Source organism: Typopeltis vanoorti, chromosome 5 (assembly GCF_054136105.1).
Source record: "Typopeltis vanoorti isolate ZY-2024b chromosome 5, IOZ_Tvanoo_1.0, whole genome shotgun sequence".
Lineage (NCBI taxonomy): Eukaryota > Metazoa > Arthropoda > Arachnida > Uropygi > Thelyphonidae > Typopeltis > Typopeltis vanoorti.
The window spans coordinates 53,769,984-53,787,315 of record NC_143553.1 but is presented as its reverse complement, the minus strand read 5'-3'; the positions used below and the strand labels follow the sequence as shown (position 1 = coordinate 53,787,315).

General features: G+C 34.3%; 1 protein-coding gene across 3 annotated transcripts in view; it reads left to right on the top strand.

Moving 5' to 3' along the window:
• The window catches only part of LOC150106416 (dysferlin-like), a 328,783-nt gene that overhangs the window by 27,143 nt on the left and 284,308 nt on the right, over positions 1-17,332 (top strand). For all 3 annotated transcript variants that reach the window (XM_090393128.1, XM_090393127.1, XM_090393129.1), the window contains exons 2-6: positions 2,254-2,348; positions 4,312-4,367; positions 4,566-4,657; positions 8,540-8,642; positions 12,140-12,182. In XM_090393128.1, coding sequence (XP_090249254.1) covers positions 2,254-2,348; positions 4,312-4,367; positions 4,566-4,657; positions 8,540-8,642; positions 12,140-12,182 — 389 coding nt within the window. The remainder of the gene's footprint in view (positions 1-2,253; positions 2,349-4,311; positions 4,368-4,565; positions 4,658-8,539; positions 8,643-12,139; positions 12,183-17,332) is intronic.

The window sequence follows — 17,332 nt, the reverse complement described above, 5'->3', positions numbered from 1 at the left end:
TAAAACATATTATTATGTCAGACGAACATTTCAGTACGTTTTGAACAAGCTAAATGATAATGAAATACTGTCAGTTACGGATGTGTGGAAAAAATTTTCAATAATGAATTGTATTGATCAGGTTCGATTATCGTTATCTGAATTGAGACCAGAAACTATGAATGCATGCTGGAAAGCTATTTGACCCGCATGTGTTAAAGAGAATGCTCCTGTTCCCTTCAATCATACTGCAGAATTCCCCAATATAATAAGTTTGGCATGTGAACTTAGCGGAGAAGGATTCGATGATCTTACTTCGGCAGATATCGAAGAATTGTTAATTGATAAACCTCTTAGCGAAGACGAAATAGTGGAGATTGTTTCTGAGACTCCTGAAAGCGAAGAAGTTAATGATCAAGATAATCCTACTTTTACTGCTGATATTATTAAAGGAGTCTTAAACTGGCCAGTAATTTAGGCAATTATTTTGCCCCACATGATCCAGATGAAGAACGTGCTGGGAAGTTTTTCACGTGAGCTTAAGTTGTTAATGTCTTCATACAGAGAATTATATCGCGACTTATCTAAAGCATCAACACAGCGATTAATAACCGAGTTCATTCCTAAAACTGCTGAAACAACCAGTGGTACTTTTGTTCAAGACATGGCAAGAAGAATTCCACAAGTTGAGGCGGAAGTCGATGACGATAATACCATATCTAGTAGTTCTAGTGATATTACAGTCTCACGAAAACGAAAGCTTTCGCATTTATTGTCAGAAACTGATAGCGAATAACATAATTTTTTAATAGAATCCTTAGCAAGCAATTGAAATGAATATGTTTTTTTAAAGTTCTTTATATGTATGTGTGTTCTCCATGAAATGTAAATAAAAAATCTTATGATCCTAACGAATTTAATGTTTGTATTTTCATTATTTTGCTTATATTTCAGGTTTGGAACCATTCTTCACTTTTTCTATGGAGTCAGTAGTTATTTTTACGCGAATTCTATTTATGTGTAATTTTTAGGAACATATCTATCGCGTAAAAAGAGGTTTAGGTGTATACACACACATACATAGTTAGACATATTAGCTTAATATTGGTATGAAAAGCTTATTTTAATTGCCCATAAAAACCTGAAATGCCTTAGAAAAACCTATTTCCGTATGAGATCAGTCAACTTTAAGTTAAAGCCGTCAGTCCATGCTTACACGCCAGGGTGTACGCATGCCTGGGGAAGGGGGGGGGGAATTGTCGTGATAAAGCATCTAATTCTGAGCACGGAACTTATGATTGTTCACAATTAAAGAAAAAAAATAATGCTTTTAAGCTTCGATGACTTTCGTGGTTTTCTTCGGATGCGGTGATGGCCAACTGTTCCTGCTGCTGATTCCAAAATTTTAAAGGTTTCTGAAGCAGCGTTATGGGGTTGAAAACAAACTTCATGCAAAGCCATATTCTTTTACAGCCCACATTTAAAAAATTACAGTACACATTAAATAAAAAAACTGATTTTTACATATAAACATTTCAAATTATAATGGCAGCAATCAAGAGATTAATTCGTATTGAGCAATATAAAACGAGCAACGACAAGTTTACTGTCGTAAGTACTCTCCCCGCCCCCTACGGCCAGTCCTGAAACTGGGTCACATTTAAGAGTGCTGCGCTGACTTCAGTTGCTGTTCGTAGTCAAATATAAATTATTATTACAAATGAGAAATCCAAGCATAACAATTAAAAATAAACTGTTTATTCCAGAATATATTTTTACAAGTGTTTTTAGCTTCTTTTATAAATTAGTCTTGCACTATTGTGATCACAACATTTTTATTCTGCTTCCATCAGCATTAAATTTAAACACTATAAATGAACTTTAGTCGGGAGATGGGTATTAATTTTCTTACGTTAATCTCATACATGAAAAGGTTGCAAACCTATAAGTAGATTAATATTAGTACTACAGGTTCAGAGACCTGAGAAGAGTTCTATCTAAAGACATTCACAAACATCCCCATTCAGAATAGTATTTTGAACGTGCATCCTGTCGGACATCTGGCTGCATAAATCAATATATGTCTGTTTGGTTGGAAAAATGAATAGCGAACCATCTGTAAAGTTAGAAATGCAGTTAATACTTTAATGTTTTGAAACTGAATGTTCACTTTTCCATGAGCCAACTTCGTTCTTCCCTCGTATCTGAATATTTTTAACCTACTCTCCACAAAGCTTTGAACTCGCTTAGATTTTGTTTCCATTTAATTTGTAGGATGGCAGTCGAAGTATGTGTCCAGAAAGCGACTAATCTCATCAATTTGGAAAAAATAGGAAAGAGCGATCCTTATGTTGAACTTGTACTCCAGGGTAAGTACTTCTTACATCTTAGTGTCTAATTGGAAGCAAATTTCTTATGACATAAAGATCTACCTTTTTAGGTAATTCACAAACTGAGTTATTGAATAACATTTAATATAAGAATGACTATAATGACTATGAATAATTGATATTCATTGGTCAGCCAGTGTATGCTGACGTACTCTCGTCACCAACAGTCAGCACTTTTTGTTCCTCAACATTAAGAGTTGGTCTCCGGCTGTGGAATGATATATTAAAATTATCTTAAGGTAACTCTATATAAACAGGAATTTTGGTGATGCATGCTATTTCTACTGTAGGTGGAAAGTATTCAATAAAAACAGTCTGGATGTCTCATTAATGAAGACTTTATATTGCTGAGAACTAATGCATTCATGGAAATGGACACGTTACGCCTCAGTAATGAATTGTTCGAGGTGCGTTTTGTATCGGAAGTTTCATTTATGAACCAGTGGCAGTATTAAAATTTGTCATATATGATCATAACTTTACTGAGAAACTAATGTATACATGCATTTCATGAAATTATCGTTGAAAGAGTCATGTCATTCATATTCTGTGGTTTTTGTTTTACCCCATTCCGATTTACACAATTGGCGCCGCACATCACAGTATGCGAAACTGATAAGATAAACAAACGTCTAACAGTGGAATATATTGGTCTTTTTCCAACTGTCGTATAGAAGAACAGACAGGCAGACATGATGTTCTTTTCTGATGATCGCTTCACTACAAACTACTTCTGTTTAGCTTTGTCTCCTCACGGTTCCGGATTAAGGCCGATTAACGCCCTAAGTCCAACAATGATCTCCCCCTCGGGGAGGGGCATTGTTGACAGCTGATCTACAAGATAGTTTGAATCAACATCTATAGAAGATATCAAGAGAACTTACGTGCAAAGTGAGATCAGCAGTGAGACTTGTGGCAGTTCACGTCATCGTGATATTCTAACCTTGAAGTGGACGAAGTCTTAGTGGTAAATGTTGAGGAGCCTTGTTCAGTTTTAATCTTGTCGGAATCAGATGCAATACAAGTAGATCCTGATGACTGAGATTAGTTTGGAAGATGATCATGTTGTCTAACTTGTGGAAAAGTTAGCTTTCCTTGCCACTAATTTTTACAATCCTTCACGCATCCAAACCCTTTTGTTCGTTCTTTTTTGTGCACCACTTAGTTGAACACGTGGTCCGTAAAAATTAAAACATACACGAGTACGTATCATATATATTTATAATGATCAGAAAAATACTGAAATTCATACAGAAAAAGGTTGGCAAGAGAGTCGCAGTGAACTAGGTCGGCCTGACTCTCGCTTTCACTCAATTACACTAAAGCAAACGCTTTTTTGACAATTCAGATTTTAAAGTCGAACATAGAATATAAGGACAATTGTAAAATATTCGAACTAAAGTCGAGTGGGACAGAGTTAAGGACATCAAAGCTATGAGGAAAAAACTCTGGTGTATTCTTCCCTTGGAGAGTGCTTATTTTGCTTACTGGTTAATCCACCGCTGCCTTCTCACTTGAATGTTAACCACCTTCCTATCGCTAAGTGCTTATTCCGCTTTTCCTCCCCCCCCCTCTATGCTACTTTTTCTGTCGTAAAACGTTTAATTGTATGGAATCTCTTCAGTGTCGTATTCCTCTTTATAATACTTGCATGATCTTTCAGTGACTTTATTGGAAAATTACATTTAAAAGAAAAAAAGGTCGGTTATTCGAAAAAAAAAAAAGTACAAACCTTTTCTTTCATTTTTCAGCAAGTGTTTCCCCAAAGCTCAGGAAGCATAACAGGTTGCTAAATAATGTAACTATTAGATTCGTTTCATATTTAATTGGGAAGGAAACTGATATAAAAATTTATTGAAAGTCTCTTAAAAATAGTATTTCAGTGGATATTTAATTTTCTTTTTTTAAATTTATTAACAGCCTCATTCTATTACATTTATAGGAATAAGGCGAAAAACTCAAGTTATCAGCGGGAATCTAAATCCAGAATGGAACGAGGTAAAAATGATTTCCCTGATGTTAATTTGGAGGGGGGTATAGGATTCTAATCTTCTGCTACTAAATGAGACCAATAGCCATTACGATCATTAAAAAATTTTTCATTTTCATTAGATTTAATTCTCATTTCCATAATGATAAAAAGTGAGAGATTACAGAAATTTGTCTTTACAGAAACGTTTTTTTTCTCAATTTCAGAAATTCGTATGGGAAATGGGGAAACAGAAGGCGTGTCCAGATGACAGTTTGTCTATACGAGTGAAAGATTATGAAAGAATTGGAAGAAATAGGTAAGCCATTTCAAGAACGCATTAAAAAAATGAATAAAACAAAATTTAACTTATTTTTAAGTCGTGAGGTTACTGTATTAAGTTATGCGGGGGAATGAGAAAGCCGACAGAGGGAAGAAAAAAATATTGGTTGTTTTACTCGCACTGTTTTCAAAATGATTGGAAATCCGAACACATTATAACTTACAGTTATGATGTGTTCGGATTTCCAAAAAGTTATAATTCGAACTTACAGTTGCACATTATATATGCAACTGTAAGTTCGAATCTGAACGTGGACAGGTGGTTTGGTGATGCATTGCAAGTGCTGAGTGTTCGACGAAATTCGGAGGTTCCCAGCGAAAGAACAGCAGGCGGAAGAAACCAGCATTGATCCGAAAATGTATTATTTCGGAGAGGTTAAGAAACGCAATTGTTTGCCAAAAAGAATGCAAGAATAGCCAAGAAACAGAAAATGTGTGTTTACATTATAATCAGCAGGAATTTTGATCTGCGACCTGGAAATCCATGATCACAAATATTGATGCTTGTGGATAGGGACTTGCCTACACACTGCACTAATGTACTGTAGGTTTTACAATTGCATTACGTCAAGTACTACAGAAGCTGGAAAATGGAGGGATGAGAAAACATTTTCGGGATTAATGAATTGTTTATTGTTTATCAGATAGAAGAAAAATCAACGATCACTCATTAAACTTTGTCCATGTTTACACAGTTTCGTGGTAGACATTCGAAGAATGCACAAGATATGAAAATAGTCGAACACAATTAAGATTTTTTAACTGGTTAGTATCGATTTTCTTGCAAACTGGTTTATTATAACTTAATCTCTACTTTGATCAGCTGTTACTTTTCTGCCTTAGAAAGCTCACCTAACTGGTTCGTCCACCTTTTGTCTTGATTTTCCTCTGGCATATGCACTCGTCCTCCAAATCATTCATCTCTCATTTTCGTCTTATACGATCATGTTTACTTAGATTAGTTTTGCTTAAACATTGTGGAATATTAATAATGTCTCTTTCTTTTTGGATATCTTAATTTTTAATATGGTTCTCCCATTAATGTTATCCATTTACTCCACTGATTATTATTAGTAACTCAGCTCTTATCCCATACGTTAAAATGAGTTTGAACACTGCATTACATATTATTTTAATGTAACTCCCGTCACAAAAGATTGCAAACGTATTAGTGCATTATATATTACTTATTTGTTCGACTTTGTTCCATAAAAGTCTGTTTAGCTGACTTTTAGCTTAACAATTCATCCCAGCCATATTCTGCTGTTTCTTTTTAAATAGTTATCTTCACTGGAAAAAAAAAAAAAAAAAGTGTACCTTAAACCCGCACCGTAACATGCAGAAATTCGGAATAGGATGGTTAATCTTTATTACTATATCAACTAAATCATCTTCGATTGACAATCCCTGATAAATGTTCTTCGCGTCCTAGACCGGATTCGAACCCAGGTGTTTCCAACTAAAGGGCACTGTCGAAAGCGATTGAACTACGGAGGCTCTTAAATATGTTCATGTTCCTTTCTATCTGTTGAGAATACAGTTACTTTTCAACACCTTATTACTGCCAGTTTTCTTAGCAAGTTCAGTCGTTTAATTTGGTTAAATTAAATTAAATGTCGATATTTTCATGTATGATGTTCAGTGTTTGAAAATACAAACGAGTATAAATAAAGGTGTTCTTATTTAGCTCCTTTTTGCTTTATCTGGCGGACACCAACTACTAGTAAACTAGCAACTCTAAAATAGTTGCCAGTTTACTGCAGATTTGCTTACTAATTGTAAAATATATTAGCGCATCAATGTTAATTTGAAGTAATTTTCTAATCGAGTGCCCAGGTATATTATTAATAATCAAAATTTAAAGAAGACAGTCATAGTTCTTGTCCTTCACTCAATTTGTCAATACGTTGACTCATCAGTTATTAAATGACTGGATTGTTATGGATAGTTGAAAACCTTATAGAATATAATGGACTCTTACACAAACTCTTTTTTTTTTTTCATAGTGTGTAGCTATTTTTCTGTGATTCTCGCCCACAAAAGGTTAAGCCTCATAGTTCATTAATACTGTGAGAGAGTATAAGAAATTTCTAATTTTTTTAAATTTGTATTTTTAAGTTAATTTTTATCTAATCCGGAAACTGATCTAGAGACCAAACATGGAACTTTTTCAAGCCACTTCAGGTCTCCAACAAGCGGGATCTCAACACTTGGCTTTAGATGACAGATAAAATTTATCTATCACCTAAAGACTATCACAAACGTATGTGCTCAAGACGGCATTCGAACCCGCAATCTGTTGATTGGAAAATAGATACACTAACCACTCTACCAACTAGATTGGTAGGTATATAAGCTGTATGTGTGTGCATGCAAACACACACACACCATAAGTAAAGCCACCACCACTGACAGGTAATATAAGGTGTCCGTGCGATTAGCCTAGTGGCTGCCTGCTTCGCAACCATATGCCTGGGGAAGGAATGTTCTAGGTTCGATTTTCGTCGGAGACCTGAGGAGCTTAAGGATTTTCCTCAGCCATAGCCAAGTTAGCCAGTCTTGGGCGTGGACTGCAGGGTTCCTCCCCTCCCCCAGTTTATCCTGGGTTTTTTGCTTCCTGCAAAGCAGGCAAACCGCCCTGTGAACGCATGCTTTGACAGACATGGGATACAACCGGGAATAAGGAGCAACCAACCTATTCCGTGGGATTATTGGTTATGGAAGCTTACGCGGTAAAATATGTAGGCCTGAGCGAAAGAGTGACGATGAATATAAGGTAATATTGTCAGGTAATACAAGCTCTGCAACTTATTACCTGACAATATTGCCTTGTGCGATACCAGTAAGCAGAATAGCAGAAATTTTGGAGTTTTCGACACTATTTTGGTACGATCATCTTCCCAATGAATGTTAATAACTTTCTTTTTCTCCAGATTACTGAGTAATGTTCTTTTGTGAATTTTTAAATTTCAGGTTACTAGTTCATTTGTATTCCTAAGTATACAATCATTGCATTAAAATATTAATACAGTTAACTTATAATTATTGATTATACATTCTGTTGGCGAACAACATGCGAGTTTCTTTGTACTTTGTTAATCTATGAAATGTAACCTTGAATGTATCGTATTTGTTTTGAGTAATAAAGAATAATAAGAATGAAAAAGCAATAATATATTTACCTCGGGCAATACCATCTGGGCCTTTCTTAGGCTATCATTGTACGAATTGTTAATTGTCGTCTGGGATTACGTTTAACCCAACTGATAAAAACTGGGACAATTCTTAACGTTACGAGCTGGTGTGTAAATGGGAACATTTATCAATGAATTAGTTATCAGTATTGACCAACTTAGCTTCAGGCGTGCCAATTAATAGCCACTCCATTTGACGGGTATTTCGAAGTGCGTTGATAGACTTCTTTCACAGTGCACGATTTTTAGTCGGCACTCTTAATTCTGCCGTAAAATTAGTGTAGAAAAAGAATTTTTCAAATGAATACTTCTTAAAGATACTTACTTATTATATTGTTATAACTTACGAAGTAGTTTTTCAAAACCAGTGACATCACCAGTGTGGTAAGCTTGCACTGCTCTAAGACTTACTTTTCAGACTTTTTTTTTTTTTTAACCCGTGTGACTTATACCGAACAAAGTATTTCCCAGCTGAGTCCCGAACATTAAAGTGGAAAACAAAACAACAACAACAAAAAAAAAAAACTAGTGATGACGTCAGTCTAATGCAAATTTATCCTTATTCTCACAAATGCATAGTATTTGATTTAACCCAATATTATTAAAACAATGGAGAATTTAAAATGCTTGCTCAATCAAGTGCATTATTTTTATATCTTTTTCAGGTTGATGGGCGAAACTAATTTGTTGTTACGTAATGCCGTAGAAGCTCAGGGACCTTTAGAATACTCATTGGATTTATTCGATCATAATCAACGACCAACCTCAGTAAGTTCAGTTTTCTAAATTGTATTTAGAAGAGAAAAATAATTCTAACCCGGTTAGAATTAGCTTCTGCTAGTGAAAAACATACACTGCATGTTTTTCGCTATAAATGCCTAATAAATTGATAGGGTCGATCAACTAACGGTCATTTTAATTCCACTTCAAATAAGGTAATTCTTGTAAATAAGACCTAAACTTTTTTCCGTAGCATAATAAAAAAAATTCAAGATAGTTTTAAAGAGTACAGAAGCAAAAAAATGGCCTAAAGTTAGATTATCTTAAAGGCGTGTTTTACATTAATCTGGATTTGGAATACACGCGTAACCCTCGATTTACACGGCACATTGGTTGTGTAAAAGTACCGTGTAAATGCAAATCGCGTAAATGGAGACAAATATTTGTATAGAAAATTGGGGGATAGGTTCCCTAACATTCAATTAAATATGTATTTTTTAAAATAAATTTAACTCAAATTTGTTTGTGTACCTATGCATAAAAATAATGAACGCGATATAAAACAAAAGTACTTACTCGTATATTAAAATAATTCATAATTAAAGACACAATGTGCGTGCATGTGTAGCGGTGTTTGAACCATTATCTCCTTATATTATTTTCAAATAATGTACGTTAATAAATGATACAGTAGTTACTTACGTTAGCTGATGGTTGTATGCTTATAATAATAGATCAATTAAATGCACATTGTATAAAATATATTATTTTAAAATTTAATTATTATATCTAAATATTGCACGTAGGTGATCCGGCGGACTGATACCTCCAGTGTACCGACATACTCAATGGATCAAGCATGTCAAACTCTTTTACCTCCAAGGGCCAAATTAAGAATTTTACATCAAGCCGCGGGCCGCAACAGAAAAAAATCTTCAAATAAAGAGAAACAGATTTTTTAATATTAACATTAGAGTATATAAGTGCAAAATACAACCATTTTACAAAAATACATATAAAATATAAAGTTTACATATTTAAATAAAATTAAACATATCATTTTTTGAAGAAACTTGACAACGGTTTTCATTAACGAAATCTTCAAAATTTGATTGCATTTGTTGAGCTGTGGTTATTTTCAATATTGCTTGCATGCTGGTCTGCTAATGTTGATCTTTCCGCAGTTTTATCATTCTTTCAAGTTGAAAATAGCTGTTCGCATAAATATGTGCTGCCGAACATAGATAAAATACTCCTAATTCACATAACACATTGAGGTATCGATCGACTGATAATTAATTATAGATCTTTGGAATTCCAACATCCGTATATTTTTGTTTTCAGTACGGAATCACACTGAATTTCGAATAATTCTAACTGTAAATTGTCATCAACAGTTTCAACATCAATCGATAGAGGAGAAGTAAATAAGTGAAACTGATTTTCATATTTCTTAAAATCTAAAAATCTTTCGAATTCATTTTCTAATAACTTAATTTGATTGGCATATTCTGAAAATTTCAATTTAAGTGATTTTTGTAATAATGATTTGACAACATTCAAAATAGGATACATTTTCTTTTTGAATTTGTTTTTACCAAAGTAATTTCTGTTTTGAAAATGTTAATATTGTCAAATAACTTGGTGCAACTACTTGACGTTTGCCTTGTAGCTTAAGATTAAGTTGACTACGGTGACTTGTAGTGTCAACTGAAAAAGCCGGGTCCTTCATCCATTGATCCTTTTTTAAATATTTCGCATTAATCATTTTTCGATTCTAAAAAAAAAACAATGGGAATTTCTTCCAGCAATTCGAAGAATCGCTTTAAAACTTTGACTGGAAAGCCATCTAATTTCTGTATAATAAGGTAGATCGCTATATTCACTTTCTATATCTTCTAGAAAGTTACTAAGTTAGCGATGATTAAGTGCATGAATATAATTTACAATTTTACTGACATTTTTAGAAGATGTCCAATATTTAAAACTTTGGAGCATAGTGTTTGCTGATGAATAATGCAATGAAAATGTTGAAAATTATTACCTTGTTCCTTGCATTTTTCTTTTAAATTTGTAACAGCTCCTTTAACAACAGCGGTCATGGCAGGAACACCATCAGCTGCAAGACAAACTAATTTTTTTAACGGTAAATTGCATTCATTAAAAACTTCCATAAGGGTGTCAAAACTATTAACTCCAGTGGTTGTATCTAGCATAGGAATAATTTTTAGAAGTTCTTCACTTACTCTTAAGTTCATATCACATCCACGAATAAAAACAGCTAGCTGAACGATATCCCGTACATCTGTACTTCCGTCTATTGCAAGAGAATATGTCTGAAATGTTTAGAATTATTGATTTTAGTTGATTCCTTAAGTTCGCGGTTTACGAAACCCATAACAATGGGTATAAGGCATATAAGCATAATTTCATGCTCGAAATTGTACAGTGTAAAACGAAAATTCGTAGCATTTTTAGATCGTGCAATTCGAGTACCGTGTAAATCGGGGGTTAGATATACTCAAGTGAATAACTTGTCATACTTTTGGTAAAATAAATTGCCCTTTTTCCCAGACTATTGTAATAACTCCCTAAACTTAATTTCCCATTTCGGGTACTGTAAGGCTAATTTTACAGCATTATGAAAATATAAACAGAACTAAAAGTAATAGTCATATTTGATACTTATTATCCAAGAGTCTAAATTTATGGTAGTCTATATTGCTAACCTGATCTCTTGATCTAGTCTGCCGTACAGATAACATAATGTTATCTGAATAGCAATTATTTGTCATAAGTTACCTTATACCATGAAGGGAGACGTCTTATCAGGCATTTAATTATTGCATTGGTATTTAAAGATTCATAACAAATAATTCCATTTAAGATAAATGAGTAACAATTGCAGATTTATGAAAATATTCTGGAAGTCTTAAAAAAATTGCAATTTCCAATATCATTTCTACTATATCGCATGAATTATAATCAAATAAATTTTATATCAAATTTGATGCACAATTTCTAATTAGTATTTCTTCGATTATAATTCATTTTGTGTTAATCAATTTCTCAATCGCAGCTGCCTGCAATAGACATTTACTTGAAACACATCAACACTCGCACTTTGCGCCTACAAATCCATATTTGGAGAACTGCTTCGTAACGTTTTGACTGTTCTGCATTTATGCGTACAGACTATAGAAGAATGCTGGTAATACATTTAATCGTAAATGTCCTTCTGACTAGTTACAAATGGTTAGGACGAGGTTAAAAGTCGGCTTCGTCTGCTGATTTCCAACATCAATCCATACCATCAGCACTCTATTAGTGACGAAGTCAGAATGTTGCTTCAAAAAAAGTACGCGCCCATATATTTAATTCCTGTTATGTAAAAAATGCAATAGCTTCTAAATTATCTCGATGGTAATATAGGAATTAAAAGGAATCGATACTGTAATTAAAAATATGCAGAAAAATAGAAATAATATTCTTATTTGTTACTTGTTATCCGTTATCTGAAATTATGATTTTTCATATTTCACCAGGGCACCCTCTTCTTAACGGTTAGTTACAGGAAAGAAGAGCAAAGTAAGTATTACGTTTTCAATATTTAGATTTAGCAACTTTGCATGTTTCCAAACAACTTGAAGTTCACCTTGTTATTTTATCTTGATAACATTTAAATGTGACATTGAGTAGGCTTGAATGAATTCTCTGACCGGGAGGGGTGTTGTGCAAGACCAGTTTGTTATGCCTCGTTAATTAGGTCATGCTATGTAAAGTTTTTATGTGCCATTCTCTTGAACATTTGTATTCCAAATAGGAACATTCGCGATTTGTACAGATCGCTCCATTTTCATGAAGTCTGCCATACTATTCGAGCTCAATAGATATTGCTACAAGGACACACTATACTCGGAAAATTCATGTATTAATACATCTTTGGGAATTAAATAATTTTCAGAATTGTATTAATGTGAGTTTTGCTTGCTTCCATTCAGTCGGTATAAATCTTTCGTTAATGTTCATTCTCCTTTATGTACTTTGGTATTCAGTGGCGCACCCAGAGGGGGAGGGAGGAGGGCCCTGGCCCCACTCAAAGAAAAAGGGAAAAAAACTAGAAAGATTGACAAAAATCTTTTCCGAATTAATAAAATTTATTTATTTTTTATTTATGTTGTGTCGTGTCTTTTATTTTTATACTACTTATGAATTTGCGATTATTGCAGATGCTCAGTCGAAGGTCGTATGCGATGCGTAGTGTGTATTCTCAAATTGTCTACTCAACTCGGACCCCCCCCCCCCTCAAGATTAAATCCTGAGTGCGCTACTGTTGGTATTTATGAACAAATCAATATCTGAAGGAGAATTTAATAAACCGCCTGAAAGGGTATTTTCGTAACACATTAGACAACTAGTAAATGTAGTTTTCACGAACACACTCGTGCATGGTGGGGTAACGTATACACATGCAGTTTCCCAAGAGTGTATATCTCTGAAAACTGGTATTGCAGATCAAACTGCTTTCACAATAGGTTAAATGTGAACATATTTATTCCCATTTTTCTCTCTCTTGGTTGTAATTTGCCCATATTTCTAGCCTATTCATGTAATTTTGTAAGTGCTGCATATCAATAGCATCTCTAATTGCGATGACTATCTTTACATCACCTGTCACGTAGTTTCCAATATCATTAATGTGTATACTGAAAAACAATTGTCCAAAGACTGATCCCCACTCCCATGTACCACTTTATGATACCTGTTCCTTACTTATCCTATTATCCAGGCAATAGTTTATAATCCACAGTATTATCATAATTTCTGCAACAATCTTTCATGTAATATCCTATCATATGCCTTAAAGTCCAACAGTATCATAATGTAATATCCAATTCAGTAACATTATTATTATATACTCAGAATCAATTACTCAGACATATCTCCCCTTTAGTAAATCCATTCTCTTTCTTGCAAAGAATAGCTTGTCGGTCAACCCATTCTTGTATGCTGTCTAAAGTCTTCACCACCACTCCAGAGATACTAATAGATTGGTAGTTAGATGCACAAGTTTTTGCACCACTCCTGTACAAAGACTATCGTAGATTGAAGAACAGTTGTCCCTTACATTCTTTGTATTCCCCAGCGAAGAATCAAATTATATTATGTAACCATGTCAATAACCTAACCAGTTCAGCTGAATATTTCTTTCGCATAAGTGCAGATTATCCCATTTGTGCCTATTACTAATGAGCGCTCACTTAGCAAAGTGAGAGATCATTGTTTGAACAATCTCGTCTGATTTAAACGCCAGCATACCATCAAAATTTCGCAAAAGTATTTTTACGCTTTCATTCTGTAGAAGATTCATGTCTCCTTTAGGGAGTTCTCGAAATTTCTCTAGAAGTGACTCCTTAAGAAGACTGGGCAGTACAAAAAGGAAATAAACACTAGAAAATTTTACAAAAATCTTTTCCTGATTAAAATTCTGTTTTTGTTTTTTTATTTATGTTGTGTCTCTACTTTTCATGTATTGGCGATCACTGCAGATGCTCAGTCATAGGTCGTATGCAATGCGTAGTGTGTATTCGTAAATCGTCTACCCAATCGCTCCCCCCCTCCCCCCAAGATTAAATCCGGAATGCGCGACCGATCACTTGCCTTTCTTTTCTCCTGTTTGGAAAGAATTAAAAGATCATAGCCTTTTGATTTCAATTTCTGTTTTTCTTGGTCATTCTAACAAACTGGATGGGTGCGCAATTCGCGTATTTGTGGTTTTGTTGTACTTGAATGCACATTGATTGAAAAACTAGTGGTGATAAACTCTCATCCTTCAAATATAGGTGGCTCGTCTATTTCGTTATTGGCAATGTAATACTATATTCACGATATGGCAGTTTAACACCTGGTAAATACTCAAAAGCCTACAGTTGACATAGAATACTTCTAATGTTCATAATAACCTAAGGAACTCTAAGTGTCAGAGGTCGTAACCTAACCAGTTCAGTATTTTTCGTAAGTGAACTCTCGGTCGGTAATACGAAAACTTATAGTTTCTACATTCGGCATTAGAAATAATGTTGAATGCAGTTCCTTAGTACTGAACGAGAGTTCTTGCTCTCTTAATGTTTCTGGCTGGTCTCTAAGGAGAACCAACTAGTTCGAAACAGCTGTCAGGCCAGTGAAATCTTATCAAAATGTACCAATAGAAGACGAATATATGAACGCTTGGACAAGCGATCATGTTTTTTATAAGATCCGCGCTAGGGCAACTCGTAAATGCTGGCGAGTATATTCCCGTTAGCTTTCTGGTCAACTTTTTTTTACGAAACCTTCATAGTTTCTACATTCGGCTTTGAAATAATATTGGATTTAATATCAACTTGATTTATATAATTTTGCATAACTTACTTAAGCCTTTTGACTCTTTATTTTAGGAATTTATTATTTTAATTGTAGTATCATCTTCCACATTATTCATTGTCAAGTTCTTGTTTTTGTATTGGAAATGAAGTTGAGTAGAGTATGCTGATAGTTTACAGGGGCGATTAGCGTCTTTTTTTTTTTTTTTTGTTTATGTTGTGTCTTCTACTTCTATACTACTTGTCATGTATTGGCGATCACTGCAGATGCTCAGTCATAGGTCGTATGCAATGCGTACTGTGTATTCGTAAATCGTCTACCCAATCGCTCCCCCCCCCCCCCCCAAGATTAAATCCGGAGTGCGCCACCAATCACTTGCCTTTCTTTTCTCCTGTTTGGAAAGAATTAAAAGATCATAGCCTTTTGATTTCAATTTCCTAAAATAAAGAGTCAAAAGGCTTTTGACTCTTTATTTTAGGAATTTATTATTTTAATTGTAGTATCATCTTCCACATTATTCATTGTCAAGTTCTTGTTTTTGTATTGGAAATGAAGTTGAGTAGAGTATGCTGATAGTTTACAGGGACGATTAGCGTCTTTTTTTTTTTTTTTTCTTTTTCTCATTACATTTTGTTATGTGCTCCTTCTCTCGAAAGGTCATAAACTTATAATATATATTACTGCTGGGATGGACTAAGGATTTTTTCTATTTTATTCGTCTTCATCCATAATCTATGTAGACCGTTGAGACACTATAAAGGTGACAGTCCTAACATGCAATTTTTAGGTGTTTCTGCCTTGGGATCTCCTTAAGAAAATTTTAACTTAGAACAAAATATGATTTCATACAATCAGAATAAGTTCTAGATACTTATATCAGTCACCATTGGGTACTCTTGCTTCCTTTTCCGTCTTTACGATGATTTCACAGACCACATAAAAATGTATGTATATTTACTCTCGAATGAGTCATACGGCATACATTAGAATTCACCTCTGAAATCGATTTGCTTTATAAATATCTTTCCTTCTGCTTTCTCTCGTTCTTTCCTTCTGTGCTCCGTTAACTTATTACGTGAACAGATTTGCGACACATTTAATTTGTGTCGCAACCTCCAAACAGGAGTTTGTGCATACATTCAAACCTTATTTATATTTGAACCGGACGTGCCTGTCTTCCCTTCAAGGTTTTCTTATTCGCACTTTAATCAAGCAGTCCCAGGTAGGCATCCCCTCTTCTATGACGTCACATTAGCAATAACAAGCAGTAGAACTGATTCATAAGTGCTTATCGGTCGACCTAGAAATAACAAAACAGCACGTGGGTGTTAAACGCCACTCTTAAAATGAAAGGCGTGTGAAAAAGCCAACATACACCCACGTGTTTCTTCTTAGTAGAAGGGAACTTCCCGAAATGAAGGAAAAAAGGTTTCGTAGACTTCAGAATTAAGGAGTGTATTATAAGTCAGATTAACTATCAATAATTGATAGCCCTTCCGAACTCTTATCGCCCAGTAAGATCTGAACTATGATTGCCGTTGTGGAGGTCCAGCAGCGTACAGTGAATACTAGAAAATCGAACAATCGCTTTCACTAGTTCTTATCAACGGGTATCTTAATTGTGAAAGAAAACAATGGTAACTGTCTGATTAAAGTCAATAAAACCATTTTTAGTCGAGATTTATGTATAGATTTTGTGCTAGAAGTCTCGGATTCAGGATACCTCCACAGATAAGAGGATTACCAATGAAGTCGGGTATCAAACAGGTTTCCATAGCAACCTCTGGTCGTCAGGGAACATTACGTCTCATCTTCTGTGAACAAACGGCGTTTACATATAAAGAAAATGAAATAATCAGCTTTGATTATTGTATTGATCCATTAAATGACTTAATACGCAGTTCATATTAAGTCATTTAATGACAATTTATTATTCTTTGCGAATAATAAATTGTCCACTACTTATCTCAATAAATTAATCGTGAGACCACTTACCTCAGGAAAGTGGTCTCACGATTTATATGCTTACACTCACATTGTATTGTTAATAAAAAAAAATAATCTAATTCTGTAAAAAGAACTTGGTTCGTATCTTCACTTAAGAACAGTACAACACTTTTGCATTGCCATTGGAATATTATTTTTTGTGAATCTAGGTTTGAATGACTTTGCATTACTTACTGTGGAACGAGAGCGATGAACTGAGTAAGAACGTAATAAACATTTGTGCAGGGGTGAATTCTCCATGCTTGTTGCGCAAGCTTATTACTTGAGAAAAAAAGAAAGAAATAAATGCATGCATTTATAAGCATTCCATTTAGACTTTTATTTTTGTAGACAGAAGACGTCTTAAGCTTGCGCGGCCATAATTGAGC